This window comes from Ptychodera flava (genome assembly GCF_041260155.1).
Source record: "Ptychodera flava strain L36383 chromosome 23 unlocalized genomic scaffold, AS_Pfla_20210202 Scaffold_24__1_contigs__length_23054250_pilon, whole genome shotgun sequence".
Classification (NCBI taxonomy): domain Eukaryota; kingdom Metazoa; phylum Hemichordata; class Enteropneusta; family Ptychoderidae; genus Ptychodera; species Ptychodera flava.
The window spans coordinates 2,891,837-2,912,591 of NW_027248278.1; the positions used below are offsets into that span (position 1 = coordinate 2,891,837).

Below are 20,755 nucleotides of genomic sequence, written 5' to 3' on the forward strand. Positions count from 1 at the left end.
TTCTCCAGCATCTTGTGTTCATTGTGTCTCTTCGGTCATTGGTGGAACTCAGGCAACTTGTGTTTAGAAGGGTACTGTTAGATTTAGGTGGGTGAGATTCTTGAATCTCCAGGTGAATTCATGATGTTGTAGCTGAGGGACAGTTTCAAATAGGGTCAATAATAGATCTACGGCTTGCTGATTTTCACCTGGTTATCTTATTTCAAACTGTAGCCTATAACATGGTATTCACAGCTACACGTAATCATACTAAAATGTCATCTTGACTTTCATTCATTCATTCTGCATCAGTTTTGTGAAAAGCATACCAAGCAATAAATAATGTTTATTTAATATTTATTTCTGGGCAACCCTAAAAATTCAAGTAGATGCAAATTTATTTCACGCTATATTTGTACACTTGGTATTTCTGGATACACTGGTATATTTCCTATATCAATGATATACATGTATAGCATTGAACAAAATTTCATCTACTGATGTTTGCCTGCATATTCATGTAGTATTTGAAATAAACAACCCTATGTGCTACACTGTTTTCATGATATTGAAGATGTCATAATTTCTTTCGAGAGAGAGTGGAGATACCATAGCCAAAGAAAAGTGACTTGTGTGTTGAAGAATAAATTATGCAGATGTTAAAGTATGAGTCATTGCTAAAGGAACGAGTAAAGTGTTGTATTTATGACCTGAAAAGATACAGACGTGTTGAAAATTATAACTATCAACAAACAACAGTACAAATAGTTATCCTAGATTTCATGGAAATGTGTCAGGACTTTCCCTCATTCAATCTTTGTCTCATCATCATGTTGTTTTTTGTGACTTTAAGTTGTCATTTATATAACTTTTAATGTTGAAAAATGATCAATTCATTAAAATGTTCGTTGTCTGCTCGCAAAGTGATTCTTTTTCACCCTGGAGTGCGGAGACAAAACGTTGTGGGACGCCACACTGTTTGATTGACAATTTTGTGAGATGAAAGTTGCAATTTGTGAACCACTCACAGACCTTGTTGTTGATGAACTTCCCCCATGTGGTATAAAATTTAGACAATATTCGGAAAGGACCAATCATTGCGCAAGTTTAGAGAAGACAATCAACCCGACGGATATGGGAGGGCTTTATTTTTAAAATATCATCCAATGATAGTTTGGATTTATTTTATAGACATCCTGAAGGAAAGTCATTCATTGACGCCAAGTCGCAACTTTGAACAAAGCGAGAGCCCGGGGCCCGGGGATGTTTGAGTACGATCACCCGGCCTCGACAATATTTACCCAGGGACCGGCGTTGGCGTTGATAGATCATACCATGTAAAGTTTTCTTACTACTATACTCGCATTACTTTTTTGCGGATATTTTGTAAATCACACATTTCCAATCGCGTAAATAATAAGCTTAGGCTCCATGCACTGAGAATAAACCAAGGGACGGACTACGTCGCATCAGAACATTTCCACGTCCTTTCGTGTGATGATCGACCTCCGCCACTCCATCCCGGTGTCAGCCCCGGCCGGACTGGATGTGTTTAATCACGGCAATTTGACAGCAATACTTGAAAAGAAATACACTACATCCCTACTCATTGTAAAACTTTATCTTTCTGACATTATTATCCAAACATCCTTTCACAAACTCCTCACTTTGCGCGATATGCACATATATACGTTTTCCCAGGCCAGGAGATACGGCGCGCCTTTCATCAGCTTGTAACATACACAGGAGTTCGTTGACCTCATTGTACGTCTGGGCGACCGACTGGGCGACGCGCGCGAAATCGAAATATCTTTAAAAATTGGAAGTTTTGAATAGTTCATGTTGTTTGAATGTTATAATTTTTAAAAGCTCCATGGCTCCTATAATATTCCTATCCATTGGTCTAAATCTACGCCTCTTTTACGAGGGTATACCGTTTCGGTCACAGGTTCATGTTTGTTTGCACAGGCAAAACATGGTTGGGGGGGCTAATCCGCGGCTTGTCCGGAGTGTTCGTTTGATGTCGCTAATTCACATTAAATCAAACCCATTCACAATTTTAAAGACGGGACGAGTAAATGAAGGTATGGCTGGAGTAAATTAACATATTTCGGGACATTATACGCGTAGAGATACTTGAAATTAGCGGTTTTCGTTTGTGCTGAATTTGTTCCGTTAGAACATAGGGTAAGCGACGGGGGTCACGTATAGCGGTCGGGCGCACTTACAAACAAAAGTCGGTCGCGAGCCCCCACCGGAGACGGGAATATTATAATTATTAATCGCAAACACGGAGATAATTTAAGCAAACAAATTAAATCAGGTGAATGTCACAATAATCCGCAAGAAACTTACCAAATGTACCTCATTAAACGCGACTGTGTTTGTTTATATTTGCCTTTATTATAATTTCTCGCGCGGGGGCACCGTCAATTTTTAGGGTAAGCGAGAGTACACGGGATTTTGCGAGAGATTTTGAAAATCGCATTTTTTATCAAAATTATGAATTTTTATCAACATATTACTGTACCACCGTGTTCTTGGATGAGAAGAGAACGTGTGGCCACAAAACAGGGTCTCTTTACGATCTGTGCTTGGAGAACGGGGTGAAAAAATGATCCGGGCGTAAATAGGTCAACCTGAATTCTTTTTACTATATAGTAGTAATAAAAGCCGTGAACTTCTTGAATAATGCCGTTATTTCAGCTTACATCTGGTAAAGCGCCACCAACGTCAGAATAGTCCATTTCCCATCCAACATTCGCCGTTGCACAGCGCACTGCAGATCGAAGCTTTCGAAATGATATGACTGAACACGGATGAGTTATAATATGAACACAAGACAGATTTCACAACAACTCGCTATATTAACTTTTTATGTTATGATTAGGATGGATAGTTTAAAAGTAAGTTTCGGATCGTTGACAGCACAGATGAACTGGGCGATGAACTTCAGTTCGTTGAAACTCGACACGCCTAATAATTTGTTACTTTTTCATAGAATGCCATGCCCTTCTCACACTTCAGATTAGTTCAACCGCCGATAAAAGCACAATTTTCAGAATCGTTTTCAATGCCGTTTAAAATTATTTTATTGTGGTGAACACGAGATTAGTCCTAGGAAACTTTTCATAGTCACGCTGGATCAAATGCATATGGAGCGACTATCATGCTGCAGGTGCAAGTCATAGAATATGTTCATGATATTAGGAGATACACAATTATTGAGAGCTGCAGAACACAAACTCATCCAAAAATATTCCTATTAGATCGATTCCTGAAAATAAGTCAACGCACCGACGTGTTTTTCCCGCTGAAATTCTCGCGTAAAATGTTAGCGGAATGTCGTTCTCTGTGGTCGTGACCTCGGTTGAACCGAAACGGCAAAGTAAGCTAAGTCCATTGTCGTACGTCTTTTTCTTTTTAAAGATTTCATGAAAAATACACGGCATTAAATACACAACACTTCTACGCTTTTTGAAGTCAAATCTTTCCTTACACATTGCATTTAAGTAGGCATTGTTTAATTTTCTGTATGTGTTGCCCTAGAACCGAATTGTGAATAGATGCATTACAAAGAATTTACTTCTATGGCCTGATACTAGAAATGTAACAATTGGCGACATTTCCGAGGCGCGAATTTTTTTTGTCAGTCTGGTATTATTTCTCACTCACATCCATGGCAAGAAAGAAAAGTGATTTCAGATCCCAAATTATTTGTAATGTCCTGGCAGCTCGGAACAAATAAATTGGTCCTCGGAATCTCCGCTTTTAGTTTAGCAGATTTTGATTTTTTTTCAGAAACATGACGTATTTTCACCCACTTGGTTTGGTCTGTTATAGCATCTTTAGTCCAAAAAATCAATTTACAGCATATATGTTTTCAACAGCCTTCAAATGTACAGTATTATGTTAAAATACACAATATGGAATATGTTGTGTTTCATTAATTTTAACCATCTTGACCTGATGTTGAAATATGGACTTGGCAGGAAAAGGATACTGTACGATAGACCTGATCATGATTATTGATAATAGACACCTTCTAAAGGTTTTATTTCTTACATACTAAATGCCATATTACATATATTAGAAATCTAGCCATATACTAAAAAGCCGCAGCCCGCAGCCCGCAACCCGCAGCCCGCACTTTAGCAGATACCCTTTTTGCGGATATTTTGTAAATCACACATTTCCAGTCGCGTAAATAATAAGCTTAGGCTCCCTGCACTGAGAATAAACCAAGGGACGGACTACGTCGCATAAGAACATTTTCACGTCCTTTCGTGTGATGATCGACCTTCGCCACTCCATCCCGGTGTCAGCCCCGGCCGGACTGGATGTGTTTAATCACGGCAATTTGACAGCAATACATGAAAAGAAAAAGAAATACACTACATCCTACTCATTGTAAAAGTTTATCTTTCTGACATTATTATCCAAACATCCTTTCACAAACTCCTGAAACTCCTCACTTTGCGCGATATGCACATAAATATACGATTTCCCGGTCCCAGGCCAGGAGATACGGCGCGCCTTTCATCGGCTTGCAAACTACATAGGAGTTCGTTGACCTCATTGTACGTCTGGGCGACCGACTGGGCGACGCGCGCGAAATCAAATATCGTTTAAAAATTGGAAGTTTTGAATAGTTAATGTTGTTTAAAAGTTATAATTTTTAAAATTCATGGCTCCTATCATATTCCTATCTATTGATCTAAATCTACGCCTCTTTTACGAGCGTATACCGTTTCGGTCACTGGTTCATGTTTGTCTGCACAGGCGAAACATCGTCGGGGGGGGTGCGACTCCGCGGCTTGTCCGGAGTGTTCGTTTGATGCCGCTAATTCACATTAAATCAAACCCATTCACAATTTTAAAGACGGGACGAGTAAACAAAGGTATGGCTGGAGTAAATTAACATGTTTCGGGACATTATACGCGTAAAGATACTTGAAATTAGCGGTTTTCGTTTGTGCTGAATTTGTTCCGTTAGAACATAGGGGTAAGCGAGGGGGGTCACATATAGCGGTCGGGTGCACTTAAAACAAAAAGTCGGTCGCGAGCCCCCCACCGGAGACGGGATATTATAATTATTAATCGCAAACACCGGAGATAATTAAGCAAACAAATTAAACCAGGTGAATGTCAGAATAATCCGCAAGAAACATACCAAAATGTACCTCATTAAATACGATTGCGTTTGTTTATATTTGCCTTTATATAATTTCTCGCGCGGGGGCACCGTCAATTGTTAGGGTAAGCGAGAGTACACAAGATTTTGCGAGAGATTTTGAAAAATCGCATTTTTAATCAAAATAATGAATTGTTATCAACATAATTCTGTACCACCGTGTTCCTGCATGAGAAGAGAACGTGTGGCCGCAAAACAGAGTCTCCTTACGATCTGTGCTTGGAGAAACGGGGTGAAAAAACGATCCGGGCGTAAATAGGTCAACCTGAATTCTTTTTACTATATAGTAGTAATTATCAGAAAGTTCAACTTTTGCTTACCATCTTGGAGGATCTTGGAGGATTAAAACATGTAAAGGCAACTTTCCTGAATCCCAACTTTGACATATTCTGAACCGTCATTTATTGTGCCCTGTATGTTATCTAAAAGAAATTGCTCAAAATAGTCAATAGAGATAGAGATAGAGAAAGTTCTACTTTCCATTTATGGTTGACTTGGTAAGGATAAAATAAAATTACTTTTTGAGGAAAAAAATAGAGTGGTCAATTAAAAGAGTGGTCAAAGTAATAGAGTTTTTATGGTAAAGCTGGGCTGTAAGATTCCTCATGTGCTATTTATAGCAATTATGCAATCTGTGTAAACGGTGCAATGAAAGTTACATGATTCCTTATAATGCTTTGATGACCTTGAACTTCTGAAGTTTCAAACATTTGTCTCTTTAGTGTGCTTTCTCTGAGTATGTACAGTCTCAACTTTAATATTCAACAGAACTCACTTACAATGTAAATCAAAGATATCCACCTTCTTCATCAATACATGTGTCACAAAAGGTTATTCTCTACATGACACAGCAGAGCTCTGTCAACTGTTGAGTTCTTTCAAAACCGCTGGTCAGACAGCTTTAATATTTGGTTTACAAGTCCCTAGGATGACCTAAGTGAAATAATTTCATACAATCAGGAAATACTTAATTTTATATCCATGTCTATAGTAGCTTCAGGGACTTTGGCCCTATGTTTACATATGTGGTAGCTCTGTGGTCATTTACCTAGGAAAAACTATTTTCACCATTTATAACTCGCAAGATTTCTTACAAAAACGATAAAATAGTACAGGAAATTGCCCATGTAATTTGAATCATGGGAAAAAAGCTCCAAGCTTGGAGCTTGCATAATGTGATACGGAAGGGACCATCTCTGGACGGGTATGGCCCCACGCATAGTCCACTCACAGTAACACGGTAATAGACAGCAACACAAAATCTGACAGTGGACAGTTTATTATAAGTGAATCATCGTTTATGCAAGGATACTCAGTATAAACAAAAGTTATGTAAATACGCACAGCCTGGTTAAGCATGGGTGAGTGGACAATGCCATACCCATGGGAAAATAGTCCCTTCCATAACACATTATGCAAGCTCCAAGCTTGGCGCTTTTTCCCATGATTCAAATTACATGGGCAACTTCCTGTACTATTTCTATCGGTTTTTGTAAAAAATCTTGCGAGTTATAAATGGCGAAAATAGCTTTTCCGGGGTAAGTGACCACAAAGCTAGCACATATGTAAAAATCATCCTTGGTGAACTTCCCCTTTAAAAACGTCTCAATTATCGTGAAAAATTATTTCCTGTGTCAACCAAAATTAATTTGCCTCATTTTCGCCCTGGGTTGAATGCAGAAGTGGCGGCTGTTACGCATTCACATGACGACAATACGCATTTTTGCCAACCCTTTGTGTACGTGAAACGCATCGAAAAAAAATTGACCGCGAACACTGATAATTGAAAGGAAATAAGTTAATTACATGATGTGTAGCGGCTTCCCCACGGAAGATCGTTGTAAAATGCCCTTGGATTTGAAATGAATTCATTGACCTGTTTGTAATGAGGATTATGATGAACAGTCGATTGTGGTTAGGTTCGCCGTTTACCTACGCACAAGCGACTTTGATTAGGAAGGTGTGAAGGAGACTCAACGGCTTAAAACTTCAAAATTCAGTATGAATAATTTTCTTTTCTTAGAAGTGATTCGAATTCTAACACTGAACAAATGCATAGCTAGGGCTTGCTGCAGCACAGCATGGAGGTAACTATGGAGGTAACTATGGAGGTAACTATGGTTTCTAGACGTTTCGGCACCAAGTCGTTTCGGCCCAAGACGTTTCTGCCTCTCGATTTCAGGCCCCAAGTCGTTTCGGCACCGCAACCCAAGACGTTTCGGCACTGCTCAGGGCTATCTATATCTGAGGGAACTAGTGCTTGAGTGTAATGTTGCACATCCAAGCACTAAAAAAGTAGTGTCAAATAACATTCATGTACATCATGCTGCACTTTGTGAGAACATTGTAAGAGACCGTAAGAAAAAAAACTTCATATCGTTTTCAAATCTGTGACACAAGTTTATCGACAGCAATAGCCGCCGACACGGCAAATGTTTGAAAGCGGTGCCAAAACAGCACGGCAAAAGTCACACAAATGCACATAAAAGTACTGGTCAGAACGCAAAGGTCACACTTACGAATATGACTGGTCAGTCAATTACTATAGTTTGAAAACAAATCGAAACAGGGATGCCGAAACGTCTTGGGTTGCGGTGCCGAAACGACTTTGGGCCGGAAATTGCGATGCCGAAACGACTTGGGCCGAAACGACTGGTGCCAAAACGACCAGTTACCCTCCATATGGGGTGTTATGGGTACAGTAGCTCGAGGTTTTGCCCTCCCCTACAACCCCAGACAAAACCTTGAACTACACTACTGCAGCAAAGAGGGGGCAACTGAACAAGGGGGTTACAGTCACACAGCACAAAGATAGATCATGGGGTAATAAACCTCTATGGATAGATGAACCCTACACCTGCCAGACAGTATCACTTGAGCAAAAAATCGTACTGGTATGTATTTCCACCCACCACGGTCCCTCGTGCACCCACTTGACTAGGTCTGTCCTAGCAATTTTAGTCTGTAAAAATCATGTTTACAGAATTAAATTTTTCAGGGGGTCTTCAAATGTTCAACTTGTACACAGTCCCTCTAATTAATTGTTATTGTGTTCAATACTGTAAACATGATTTTTACAGACTAAAGAGATATGTAAGCCTTGAAGCTCTTCAATTGAAACAATGTATAATTTGATGACATTCATTCTCATCAGTTGACCTGTCTTTGACATTAGTTTTTACTTCATGTTTGCATATTTTCCATTTACACAGACTTTGATCACGAGAATGGAGGTCCTGTCAGATTTTCAGAACACTCTGGTATTGAAGTAGGGGACATGAACAATAATCTTGATATCCCTTCCATGACAAACAACACTGCAAAAGATACTGCCAAAAGACAGACTCTAAGAAGAGAATCTTACAATATTGTGAAAGGTATGTTTTGTGGGCTTACAAATTCATAACTATCATCAGTCGATCAATCAATCGAACACAAACGTTTTTTTTCAGCCTTGACCTTCTCTTTCGCTGTATTGAAGGTCATACCATGGGGATAGCTCACAGATATGTTTGCTTCCTCAATGGTCATACACATAAAATGTCTTCCTGTAGAAGGGTTGGTGTTCAGGATTTGCTACAGTAATACAGAACTTGCTCCAGTGAATATTTGCATCTACAGTGATAGAATATTTGTAAAGACTTGTGTACTAGCTAGGTGGGAGGAAAATGGTTTTTGATCCAATATACAGTTTCTTTGTTCCCTAGGATGTTTGGTGCATCAATATCTAATAGAGAACTAAGGGATGGACCAGTAGACCTTGGGAGGGGGGGGGGTGGTCACAATGAAAGTGTGAAAATTTTTTTTTTACTGTTGTAAATTTCTGAAATTTTTTTTTTCCAATTGAGATTAGCTGTGCAAATTTTTTTTTTCAGAGTAAATTTTCAGATTTATAATTTTTTTTTCGTTCATCGCTGTCTGAAGATCAAGAGGGCAAACATGTGGTGCCAAGCACCACAAGCGGCCACGCAAGCGGTCACTTGGAAGAGGTCAGGAGAGGGGTGTCCCCCTGCTGCTGTTGGAGCTTTTGAAAAATAGAGATTAAAATGGTGTTATTTGGTGGCACTTTGGGAGCATTTTTTACGGATTACACATTTTCCTCTGAAACATGGTCTTCTTGCTCCTCAGTAGCTTCGTATACTTTTGAAAATTGACTATTTTGGTTTCCTGGCTTCCCTTTCTACTGCGTGGTGAAATGCCTACATTCACCCCACCAAACATCATGCATATCTCATGATTTACAATTGATTTTGACAAGCTGAGAAGCTAAAATAATCTAAATAATATGGTGAAATTTGCATATTTGTGTTTTTAGAGCAATTGTTGCCCTTTTTTGATCAAAACATCTATTTCTCTGTAGCAGCATGTCCAAATTGATTGGATGTGTATAGATGTGTTGAAATTTCAATATTTGTCTTTTTGGGCAATTTATGCCATTCATGGTCAAAAAATCTGTATTCTCTGAAAGGGCTTGTCCAATTTCTTTGAAATTTGCTACACAAAAACGATTAACCATGCAGATTTATTCAGTATTTGCTATCGAAACTTTCAAAGTTCAACCCTTTTACGTGTTTTTGTGTTGGGATTTGTTGGATAGATGGCATTCTACGTAGTGTATTGTTGAATGTTAAAACATGTGTTGCTGTTGTTATTTGAGGCTGTTTTTTGAGAAAAAAGAACTGAAAATGCCTTTTTAAAAGCAAAATAATACATAATGACTTGATATGTTTTTTATCATTATTGACGTGTTTCTATTTGTTCACCCATTCTTGCATTCATCATTGTAATAAAATGCTGTGAAAAAAATGAAACTGATGTGGCCTGCATCTGTTTACCTTGATCTTAAGGATGTACGAGCGGTACGCGCGCGTGGAATTTGTCACTTCCCATAGGATTACATTGAAATTTGCTGGAAAATCAATTTCTACTAATGTCATTTTCATGAAATTTTGCACAAAGCTCAGTCTAGAGAAATAAATAATACTGATCAAATAAAATTATATGGTCACCGCGCTAAATTTTGAGATAAACAGCATTGAATTATTTCGTCCATAGAAAATGCATTGGTGAAAAAATGCTGACTCAGCATTTTTTCTCACAAATGGCAAAATTTATGGTCATTTATCTCAAAAACGAGCGCGGTGACCCCTATATTTTATCACACATTTTGATAATACTTACAAAGGAGAATCCAAAAATTGACAATTTAGAGAAATTACATTACTTTTAATTTTACCGATCGTACATCCTTAAAAGGCAAATACAACTTTCTGTCTTGACAACCATACCATAGTTTCAATGTTTTACCTAGTGTACCTGCTTGGTTTGTAAGCAGGAAACAAGTAGAAAACAGGCTCTATAATTTCATAATTTTCAAGTGATCAGAATACAAAAGTCCTGAAAAGATAAGATAATCACAACTTCCAGTATAAGGGATACAGTCACTCTAAATGTATAAATTAAAATTAAAAATGTGCCGGGAGGATGTATTAAAAATACAGAAAGTTGCTTACTGTCGGTAAAATCTAAAAAAAATTCAAAATTTTAAAGACTTTTGCAGATTTTTTTTTTACGCCTTTGTCTTCTTATTTATTTTTTTTTTTTTGCAAACTAGTTTGAAGATTTTTTTTTTCCTAACTTTCTGCTCTGAAAATTTTTTTTTTCTGTTTTTGACCACCCCCCCCTCCCAAGATCTAATGGTCCGTCCCTAACTCATAATATGCTCACAATATGCTTGATGACAGATGAAAGATCGGGTCAGTCCTGTAGTGAAGACAATGTCACAGACTCTGAAACTGCTGTAATGAAAGCAGATGACGAAGATAAACAAGTGAGTGAAGAGAAAGAAACCACACAAGGTACGAGCAATACTCACTGGTATAAGCACTACTTATTCTAAAACATAGGGCCAAAGTCCCTGAAGCTACTATAGACATGGATACAAAATTAAGCATTTCCTGACTGTATGAAATCATCTCACTAAGGTCATCCTAGGGACATTGTTATGTAGGTCATTTCCCCCCACACTCATCATGACCTGAGTTCAATTAGTCTAGAACATTCTCAAGGTCACTGCCCTTAATGACCTCACAACCTTGAATTCAATTAGTCATGTTTGGAATGTTCTGGAAAGTTGATTAGTTGTGTAAGAGAGATAATTTTAGAACAGTAATTAGCATGTCAATAAAAGTTCTAGATTGTTCTTATATGCCTTTATAAAGGGACGTGCTCAGCTTCCAGTCAGACTTTTGGGATCGTGTCTCTTGTGTGTTACTAAACTCCAGCAGTAGTCATTCTCAAGACTTTTCAAGACCTTCACTGTCAACGCTGGATTTATACTGTGGACTTTGTGCAGCTTCAAGCCTGCAAGCCAAAGGACTGTTCATTCATCCGACTGACTGTTACAACTCTGAGACTGGAGCTTTGCCGTCCCAGCTGAGATAAGTAGTCTGTACACTTTTAAAGCTTGTACTCTATCCCTGACTTAGCAATTAGTTTTTTTTCGTAATAAATTTTGTTTTAAACGTTAACTGCTGAGTTCACCCTTTTGTTCGTTTTCTCTGCACGTAACAAAATGTAAACCAAATATTAAAGCTGTCTGACCAGCGGTTTTGAAAAAAACAAGCGACTCAACAGTTGACAGAGCTCTGCTGTGTTATGTAGAGAATAACCTTTTGTGACACATGTATTGATGTAGGTGGACATCTTTGATAGCTCATTTCAGGATGGCCTGACCAAAAATGGAAAAAAATTCCGTAAAAGTACAGATTTGCATATTTCATCAGACTATATTAGTCTACAATAGCAAATAACGAGAGTTAATTACATTCTAATTAAAGTAAACAAGACTTGCTTAAATCAAGATTTACGTCATAAAAAACAGCATATCTGTCAGGTTATAAAAAATCTTGAGCTGGTTATCTTTTAATATCAGTAGTTTCATCCTATTAACCAAGCACATTTTAACTTTCAAATTAACATTGTAAGTAAGTTCTGTTGAATAAGTTGAGACTGTACGTACTCAGAGAAAGCACACTAAAGAGACAAATGTTTGAAACTTAAGAAGTTCAAGGTCATCAAAAGCATTATAAGGAATCATGTTACACTTTCATTGCACTGTTTACACAGATTGCATAATTGCTATAAATAGCACATGAGGAATCTTACAGCCCAGCTTTACCATAAAAACCCTACCACTTTGACCACTCTTTTAATTGACCACTCTATTTTTTTGCTCCAAAAGTAATCTTATTTTATCCTTACCAAGTCAACCATGTACGGAAATTAGAACTTTCTCTATCTCTATTTGTTTAACCACCCTATCATGACAAACTATTATGAGCAATTTCTTTTAGATAACATGAATGGTGGTTCAGAATATATCAAAGTTGGGATTCAGGAAAGTTGCCTTTACATGTTTTAATCCTCAATTCACTATGAACTGTCAAAAAAAGTTGAACTTTCTGATAATTCCACACTAAAATTATTTTGGCTTTGATGATTTCCTAATTAATTCAATTATTTAAAAACATATTAATTATTTTTTCTGGGTGAATTGATAGGGTTTTTACAGTACAAGAATTACATACAATGTAAGTCAAACTTTGACCAAAAATGACAAAAAAAATTCCTGAAAAATACAACATTTGCATATTTCATCACAATTTGAACAAATCTAAGTTGGGTTATCCCTAGGGACCTGTATACCAAATAACAAAGCTGTCTGACCAGCGGTTATGAAGAAGAAGATTTTTTACCAAAAACACCTTTTTTGGCATTAATTTGCCTATTTTCAACAATATCAAAAAATTAAAAAAAATTCTCAAAATCATATTTTTCATCTACACAACAAATATCAAATCAGTAAGTACTGCGGTTCTCAAGATATTTGAGTGGACGGACGCCTCACAAACAGACATACATACATACATACATACATACATACATACATACAGACTGACGACGGACGCCGGACGGATACCCATCCCAATAGCTTCTATAGACTATAGTCTATAGTAGCTAATAAAAACTCTGGTTGAAGGATATAACATTTGAGATGAGACCTGTGATTATAACTTTATTACGTCAGAAATCCACCCTTGGGTTGAAATTGGCGAAATATAATTCAAGTGTCTGAGATGAGGTCACACATGATGTTACCAATGAGCAGTAGTGCACGCCTGGTTTTATTCCAGTCAAGAGTGAAACTTCTATCAGGTGTCAGTCACAGGCTTTCTGATATTTGCATGGCTTCTCATTTGCTTATTTTCTGGTTTGTCTAGGTCCAGAACCACTTATGTTTTTTTCAAGACTGGTGAACTTGAGATTACTACAGATTGAATCAATCACACACTAGCAATTTGTTGCTTGTGGAACGTACTTTCTTCTTTTTTCCTGATTTCAGGCTATACATTTACAAAGAAAAAAGCTATTTGCTGTCTCTTTTTGAACTTAAAATATTTATGGTTTTCATGTTGAAAAACATAATCTAGAAGTTTTTCAGGAAGGAATTACAGAGGTTTATTTGAATTTCAAAAGGAAAGAAATTAACTCACAAATCTCTTTGATGACATGAAAAATCGGGTCAGACCTCTTGCAAAGAAACTGTCACACACCCAGAGACTCACACTGTAAAGAAAGTATAGTCCATGAGCCAGACCCCCAAAATTGGTCGATTGGTACCATTTGGGTGGGCAAATTCTCCCATACATTTTCTGAAAGCCCGAAATCTGAACTTTCTGAAAATCTTTGGTGGACATGTCACAGAAGTAGCTTTCTGTCTCAAAAGTTGTTGTCATAGCAACCATACTAAAAGTCTTAAAAGTTAAGAATACTATACAAAACTGACTATTTAGTGAACAGCAAAAGATATTTACATGATTTCATGACACATACTGGTACCTCACATTATGGCCTTTCAGTTGACCCCATGACTTTGAACATTCTGGGTCAAGGTCAATAGGTCATGCCCATAACATCTCAGAATTTCTGTAAAATCAAGCATTTTTCACAAATACTTTTCTGCTACGTTTACATAACATATAATAGAAACTAAAAAACTTGCTCAACAATAGCCACAGATGTGTGCTCTTTGAAATTAGTATGTTTTGTATCAGGGATGATGTCGTTAGTGAGTAATTACCATGGCAACCATATGTCTGTTTTCAGTTATGTATGTAGCCTATGAGCCAGACCCCAAATTTTGTCAATTTGCTTCCATTTGACTCGAGTGGGGAACAAAGCCGCCTTTTAAACCTGAAAATCTGAATGTTGAGAAAATCTTCATTGGACAGTTTGCTGAATACGCTTTCAGTTTAAATATTGTTGTCATGGAATCAGCATTCAAAAGCATCAAAATTAAGCATACTATGTAAAATAGATTATCAAATACACGACAAAAGATATTTGATTGATTTAAGAATGCATATCAATAGTTCGCATTGCTTATTAATTGACCCATGACCTTTAGATTTGCAGGTCAAGGTCAATAGGCATTGCCTTCAGCAACTTAGAAATTGTTTTAATAAGGTGGGATTTTTTTGCAAATAGCTTAGCAACAGTTTTACCAAACCAAAAAGTACAAACATGAAAACCTAGTCAGCTGTAAGAGCTAATGCGATATCTTTAAAATACTAGTGTTTTTTATCATATACCTTGTTGACAGGGCGGCAATCACCATAGCAACCATCAATGCATTTTCAAATAGTAATAGAGCGACATTGGACATACCTTTGCATGTATATTAATGGTTATAAAATCATAACTTTTGTGTGCTAAGTACACAGCAATGTCAACTAAAGTCATATCGACAGTAAAAGAGGTCAAAATGCAAGTATACGTAGTATGTTTGATTGTTTAAAAACAAAATTTGGCAAAGTTTTATGTTTTTGTTTTCATGATTGAAGTAACATGTTCACTTATCAAAAATGAGTATCTGTGTCGGACCAACGTAGTTAATGGGATATGATTATAAGCTTGTCAACGAGTAGACAAGTAGTCTGATCTCAGAGATACCGATATACTATAACTTTTTCCGGATTTCATGTTAAGCTACCCTGAATCTCCAGATAAATGCTTTCGGTTGTTATTTTCCATTGGGGCGGAGCTTAGGTCACATGGGAAAAGCTTTAACAAGAGGCCTAGCAGCCGATAGACTTCTGCTGTTATGTATTGCTTAAAAATAAAAAAGGTCAGGTTTTGTTTGTAAATAAACTTTGTAATACTGATACATCTGCTTATGTTGATTTTAGGAACACTGAACAAGGACATCCTTGCAAATGCATGTATTACTATTATATAATAATGGGCTCTTGTTTTTCATCTCTTCCATAAATATGCAAGTATTAGCAAAATTTGGAGAAACTGAAGTAATACTTAGGAACCTTTAAAGATAATTGTGAGAAAATTGTGTTTTTCAAACAAAAACGAAAAGAAGGCCCAAAAATTTCAAGTATGAAACTTTTCTTCTCAACTTGAATAAATCTCACTCAGGTTGTCCCTAGGAACCCATATAACACATTTCAAAGTTGATAAAAAGGAATAAATGGCCCAAAATACAAATATGTAAATTTCACCATGATTTGAACAAATCTAACTGAACTCAGCCAAATGAGTTGCATACCAGTATTGAAAGCAATTAGACCAGCAGTTTCAGAGAATAAAACAATTGCTGATAGATGACGGATGACGACGGACAATCCACCTATCTTATATGCTCCACGTCACTGACAGCGGAGGTAAAAACTGCGTAACCACCTTAATTCCTGAAAAATGATGCCTGTGTCGTGAATATCTTGGTCCAGTTAGTTGCGCTGATTTAATGACTGTCGGTTTCAAAGTTACACATGTTGCTACAGCAAGTAGAATTGCAACTTCAGTTCGCCTTTTTTGAATCTATCTATTCGCCTTTTGTTAAAAGTTTTGAATTTTGTCTAGGCATGTACAATACACATATCATGCGCATATAATATCCGAGTAATTAAGTAACAAAGAAATCATCAACATATAAAATAATTCAGCTTCATGCGATATTTCTTATAAAACTGGAAAAGTGAGTTGTGTAAGTAATAAAATCAAACATCTTGAAATTTGTTGTACATCCTATTTGTTTTGTGGTCATATACTCACTTATTTTTTCAGACATGGAAATTCACTTAACCTTTGGTGATTAAAATACAATTAGCCGCCTCCTAAATAATCTTTAATTTAATATATATTTCAATAAAGTAAAAAAGATTAAGTGGCATTTCTTTTTTCACGCAATATCATTGTCTCGATTTAGTTTGTGAAAAATCTTGTTAAATCTAACGTAATGGGTGTTTCAGAGGAACACGATTGGAACTATTTTGGGAAAATTGGATGAGAGTAATTATTAGGAAAATGTAACGAAATCGAAATTTTTACAGCCGAAATTTTACAAAATGATGAATAGTGTAAAATTTGAAATATTGTTCTCATCTAAAAAAACAACGAAAACACAATGATTATTGCATACCTCTTTCATCGGATTCATTCTTATGAAAACATGTTGATTTTTGTGTAAGTGTACAGAAGAAACGAGACAAAATGCTTAAAATTTCTCTAATTGACGACTTTTGAGTCAGGGCACTTTTGAAATGCCCCTGACTTTTTCGTGAATTTAAGGCTTCATAAACATTAAATTGAGTCAGGGTACATTTCAAATGACCCTGACTAACTTAACTGTAAAGCAATCAGAAGACTTCATTTTGGTCGAGGCAAAGTGACAAACTGAGATTAGTACTAGTATTTCAGTAATGAAGAAACCATAGACAAGCTCGCACATTTTCATTCATATATAAATATTGTTCCTATGTTTTGAACAATATTGCATTAGATACTATCATGCGCTGATTCTTACCCATAACATTTCAACAGCATCATAAATTTTGAATAAAATTTTAAAGATGATAAGCAAATATGGGGTAATATTAGACAAATTTCTAAAATTCTTGAGAAATTGCGCCTATCCAATTATCCCAAATTAGTTCCAATCGTGTTGAGGATGTTAATCAAAACAATCGGGCGAAAAATGTGCAAATATTACGTCCACGTATCATTTAAGGTGCTATGGCTCACATCTAAATAAGCTCGGGGAACTCAATTTTTGGAAAGGTTTGTTCAAAGCAACCAAAATTCGCAAATTTGAAACTGTATTACATATTGTATAATCTAGACAGAGGAGAAAAAGTATTCCCACAAGAAAACACTTAGTAGACTTGAATGTGAAAATAAATTCAGTTCAATCTACTATTAACTGCAATCTGAGTCTAGGATGTCACAAAGCGATGCTACAAATGTAAATACTGGAGTCTATCAGAAAAAGATGTATAATTTGTGAAAGAACAAAATATGTAATAAAGGGGCTAAACACGAGAACCCCTACATCAAGCAGTAGACTTGGGGCCAAACATAAGTCTTTGGGAAAATGCTGTAGAAAGGATGATGGCTATAACGTCTAGGGGTATTGTAGCAGCAGAAGCACACTGCCACCGCAGCTGCTATACAGTACCCGACAGAACTAACGCAACAAAAGGCAAGCCTCGGGCAGGCCACAGGGTTGCCCCAGGCAAGCTCAGGCTCACATAGGTTTGCCTGGGTCTGCTACAAAAACCCTTGATTTTACAGAATGCACAGTCTGAGCTTGTGTTTGATAGCTGGCATACCTTTACCAACATTACCTTGTCGTGATTGGCGACAGCAGCTGGAAAATTTGTCATAGCTTATGTTTCGTTGTTATAATATTCGACAAATATTCGATATCATGGCTAATATGAACACATCCTGTAAGACTGAAGGACAGCCAGGGGCGTAAACAAGTGACAAGATGGAGTTCAGTTCAGATACAGCGCTGTGATGGAGATACTTTTAGAGTTCAGTAATTTTTCCCCACATAAATGAAAATTGGTCAAGGAAAGAAAATTGGTCAAGGAAAGAGCCGATACCGTGCAACAAAATATTTGGAAAATGGAATTCGATTGTATGGTCGTAAATGTCCAGAGTCGTTCATTGCCGTCCACACGACGTTAGGTCGTTATCGTTCAGCTGTCAGTGAATCTGATTCCGCTGGAGCCATTCACGTCATTTCCAAACCCGTCGAATATGTTCCGACAAAGATTCGCCCAAGAAGAAAATATTTCCTTCCTTCGCTATGTCGTTTTACGTTTCTGCCTAGTTTTCTTTTAAAAAGTACGCCGAAGTTTTCTTTTTTTGTTCTTTAAAATGTATGGACAGGCAATATTTCTCATCTCAAAATAGTATATGTCCCAGGACAAAAGTAAAAAAAACACCCTAGCTGTCTTTATTTTTGGCACATTACTCACGCTAGGATTTTTTCCCAGAATCTGAATAACAGAACTATTATTGTTCAGAGTTTTCCACTGACTTTTGACAGCAGTGCATGACATCTGGCCACATTTTAGGTAACAGAAAAAATTGTGTAGCCTGTCCATTTACCACTCAGGCTTCCGTTAGGAGATGAAGCCATGCAAGTGGTTCTGAAAGTTTATTTTTAATTTACTAAACAACAGACATCAAAACAGGTCCAATAATCATTATCATTCAAGGTAACTAAGAAATTTACCAGGTCCAAGGGATATATCAAAAAAAACAAAAGCAATGGGGTAATCTTCAACCACGAAATACTTTTGGTACCACTTGTCCGGAATGGGTACGCGTACCCTGCCAGCTAGCTGCCCCCATCAAAATTGACCCAAAGCGACATATCTAATACAAAGTTACGTAACCGGAAATTTGATAAATATCTGATAAACATTACGTCGATGCGCAGTTAGTTTGTTCAAGCGTTTGGTTGACAGTTGATGTCTTGATATCGATGATATAATGCGTTGATATGCAGTCAGCAACAGGCTGCCCTGGTTACATTGTCCGCTGGTTCCGTAAAATTAGATATTAAATGTCTAAACCTTCGAAAATTTCAAAATTAAGACTTTCTACAGCTGAGTAGCATACACACGCAGATCTTGATCGCTTAAATTTTATAATTTTCTCTTGATACATTTTCGGAAGCATTCCCTTGTCTTACTTGTTCGGCGTCGATTTTCATGATGAGCGTCCATTTTTAGTAATCCGCGTTAAGTACCCGAGGAGCCCTATACATTAAAATGACACATGTTTGTTTACAGTAGTATGAAAATTCTGAAGATATACATTATTGGCCAATACGTATAGCTATAGCTAATAGATGTAGGATGTTAGCTAAATATGAGCTTGTTGATATTGCTTATCATTGATAATTATGATGTTTAATACAAACTGGTACCATAAAATACTCTTTCCGTGTAAAAACATATACGTAACACCATAGAAATCACCATTTTTTTCTATGTTTAACTTTGTTCTTTCATTGACCTTGACCTTGGTTTGAAAAGAGCATCAGACAATGTGGTAGAAGCCGCATGTATCGTTTATCAAAGACAAGAGTGCATCTTTACTGACAAGATTGCACTTTGCTTGAAAATGTCAAAAAGTGCACAACAAAAGAGACACGATTTCTGTTCATAGCCACCTGAAATGTAAACTTTCCATGTTTTGAACTTTGACCTCATTTGGCTATGCACGCCTGACCTTGACTTTAAGGTCACATCTTGAGTGAAAGTTAGAATGTGTAACATATCCTATTTATGTTATCAAATTTGGTATGAACAGTTTCATAAAGCAGGATATTCACTTTTGTATACAATTGTACTTTCTAAATAATTCAGATGTTTGTTTCTATGGCAACGGTTTTCACCCATTACTAAGCTATCAAAACTTTTCAGAAAATTCAGAGTTTCAACTTTCAAAAATACAAAAAGTGTGAGATTGCCCTTTGCTTGCCCCAAATAGTACCAATTGACCATAATTAGGGCCTGGCTCATAGAGTACATGTATAACTGAAAACACACTGATGGTCACCTTGGTAATTACTCACTACCAACAACATCCCTGATACATAACAAACTAATTTTCGAAGAGCACATATCTGTGGCTATGTCTGAACAAGTTTTTGAGTTTCTATCATATTTTATGTTAATGTAGCAGAAAAGTATATATGAAAAATGCTCTATTTTATGGAAATTCCGAGATGTTATGGGCATGACCTATTGACCTTGACCCAGAATGTTCAAGGTCATGGTGTCAATTGAAAGGCCATGATGTGAGGTACCAGCGTCTGTCTTGAAATCACGTAAATATGTTTTACAGTTCCCTAGAAAATCAGTTTTATCTAAAATTCTTAGCTTTTAAGATTGTAAGTATTGTTGCCATGACAACAACTTTTGAGACAGAAAGCTACTTCTGCGACCTGTCCACCAAAGATTTCGCTCTCCAGCCCCGAAATTCTGGTTTTGATAACAATATTTTGATCTTTTGGTGGTCTTGCAAGCCGCAAATAATATTTAAGAAATGCCGATGTGGCTATATGTAGTCTAGCAATTTACGCAGTGAACTTGTTGCTATCTATGTAGTACCGCAATCAGCGAACGTGTTGTACTATACAGGGAATTGCTCTCGAGGTCAACCCTAATTTCCCGATCACAGCCCGAATTATTCCGACATTCACAT

General features: G+C 36.9%; 1 protein-coding gene across 1 annotated transcript in view; it reads left to right on the forward strand.

Annotated features, from left to right (window-relative positions):
* Positions 1–20,755, forward strand: part of LOC139124772 (targeting protein for Xklp2 homolog) — an 88,808-nt gene that overhangs the window by 21,106 nt on the left and 46,947 nt on the right. The window contains exons 2-3 of the mRNA XM_070690881.1: positions 8,386–8,550; positions 10,918–11,031. Of these exons, the coding sequence (XP_070546982.1) occupies positions 8,386–8,550; positions 10,918–11,031 (279 nt within the window). The remainder of the gene's footprint in view (positions 1–8,385; positions 8,551–10,917; positions 11,032–20,755) is intronic.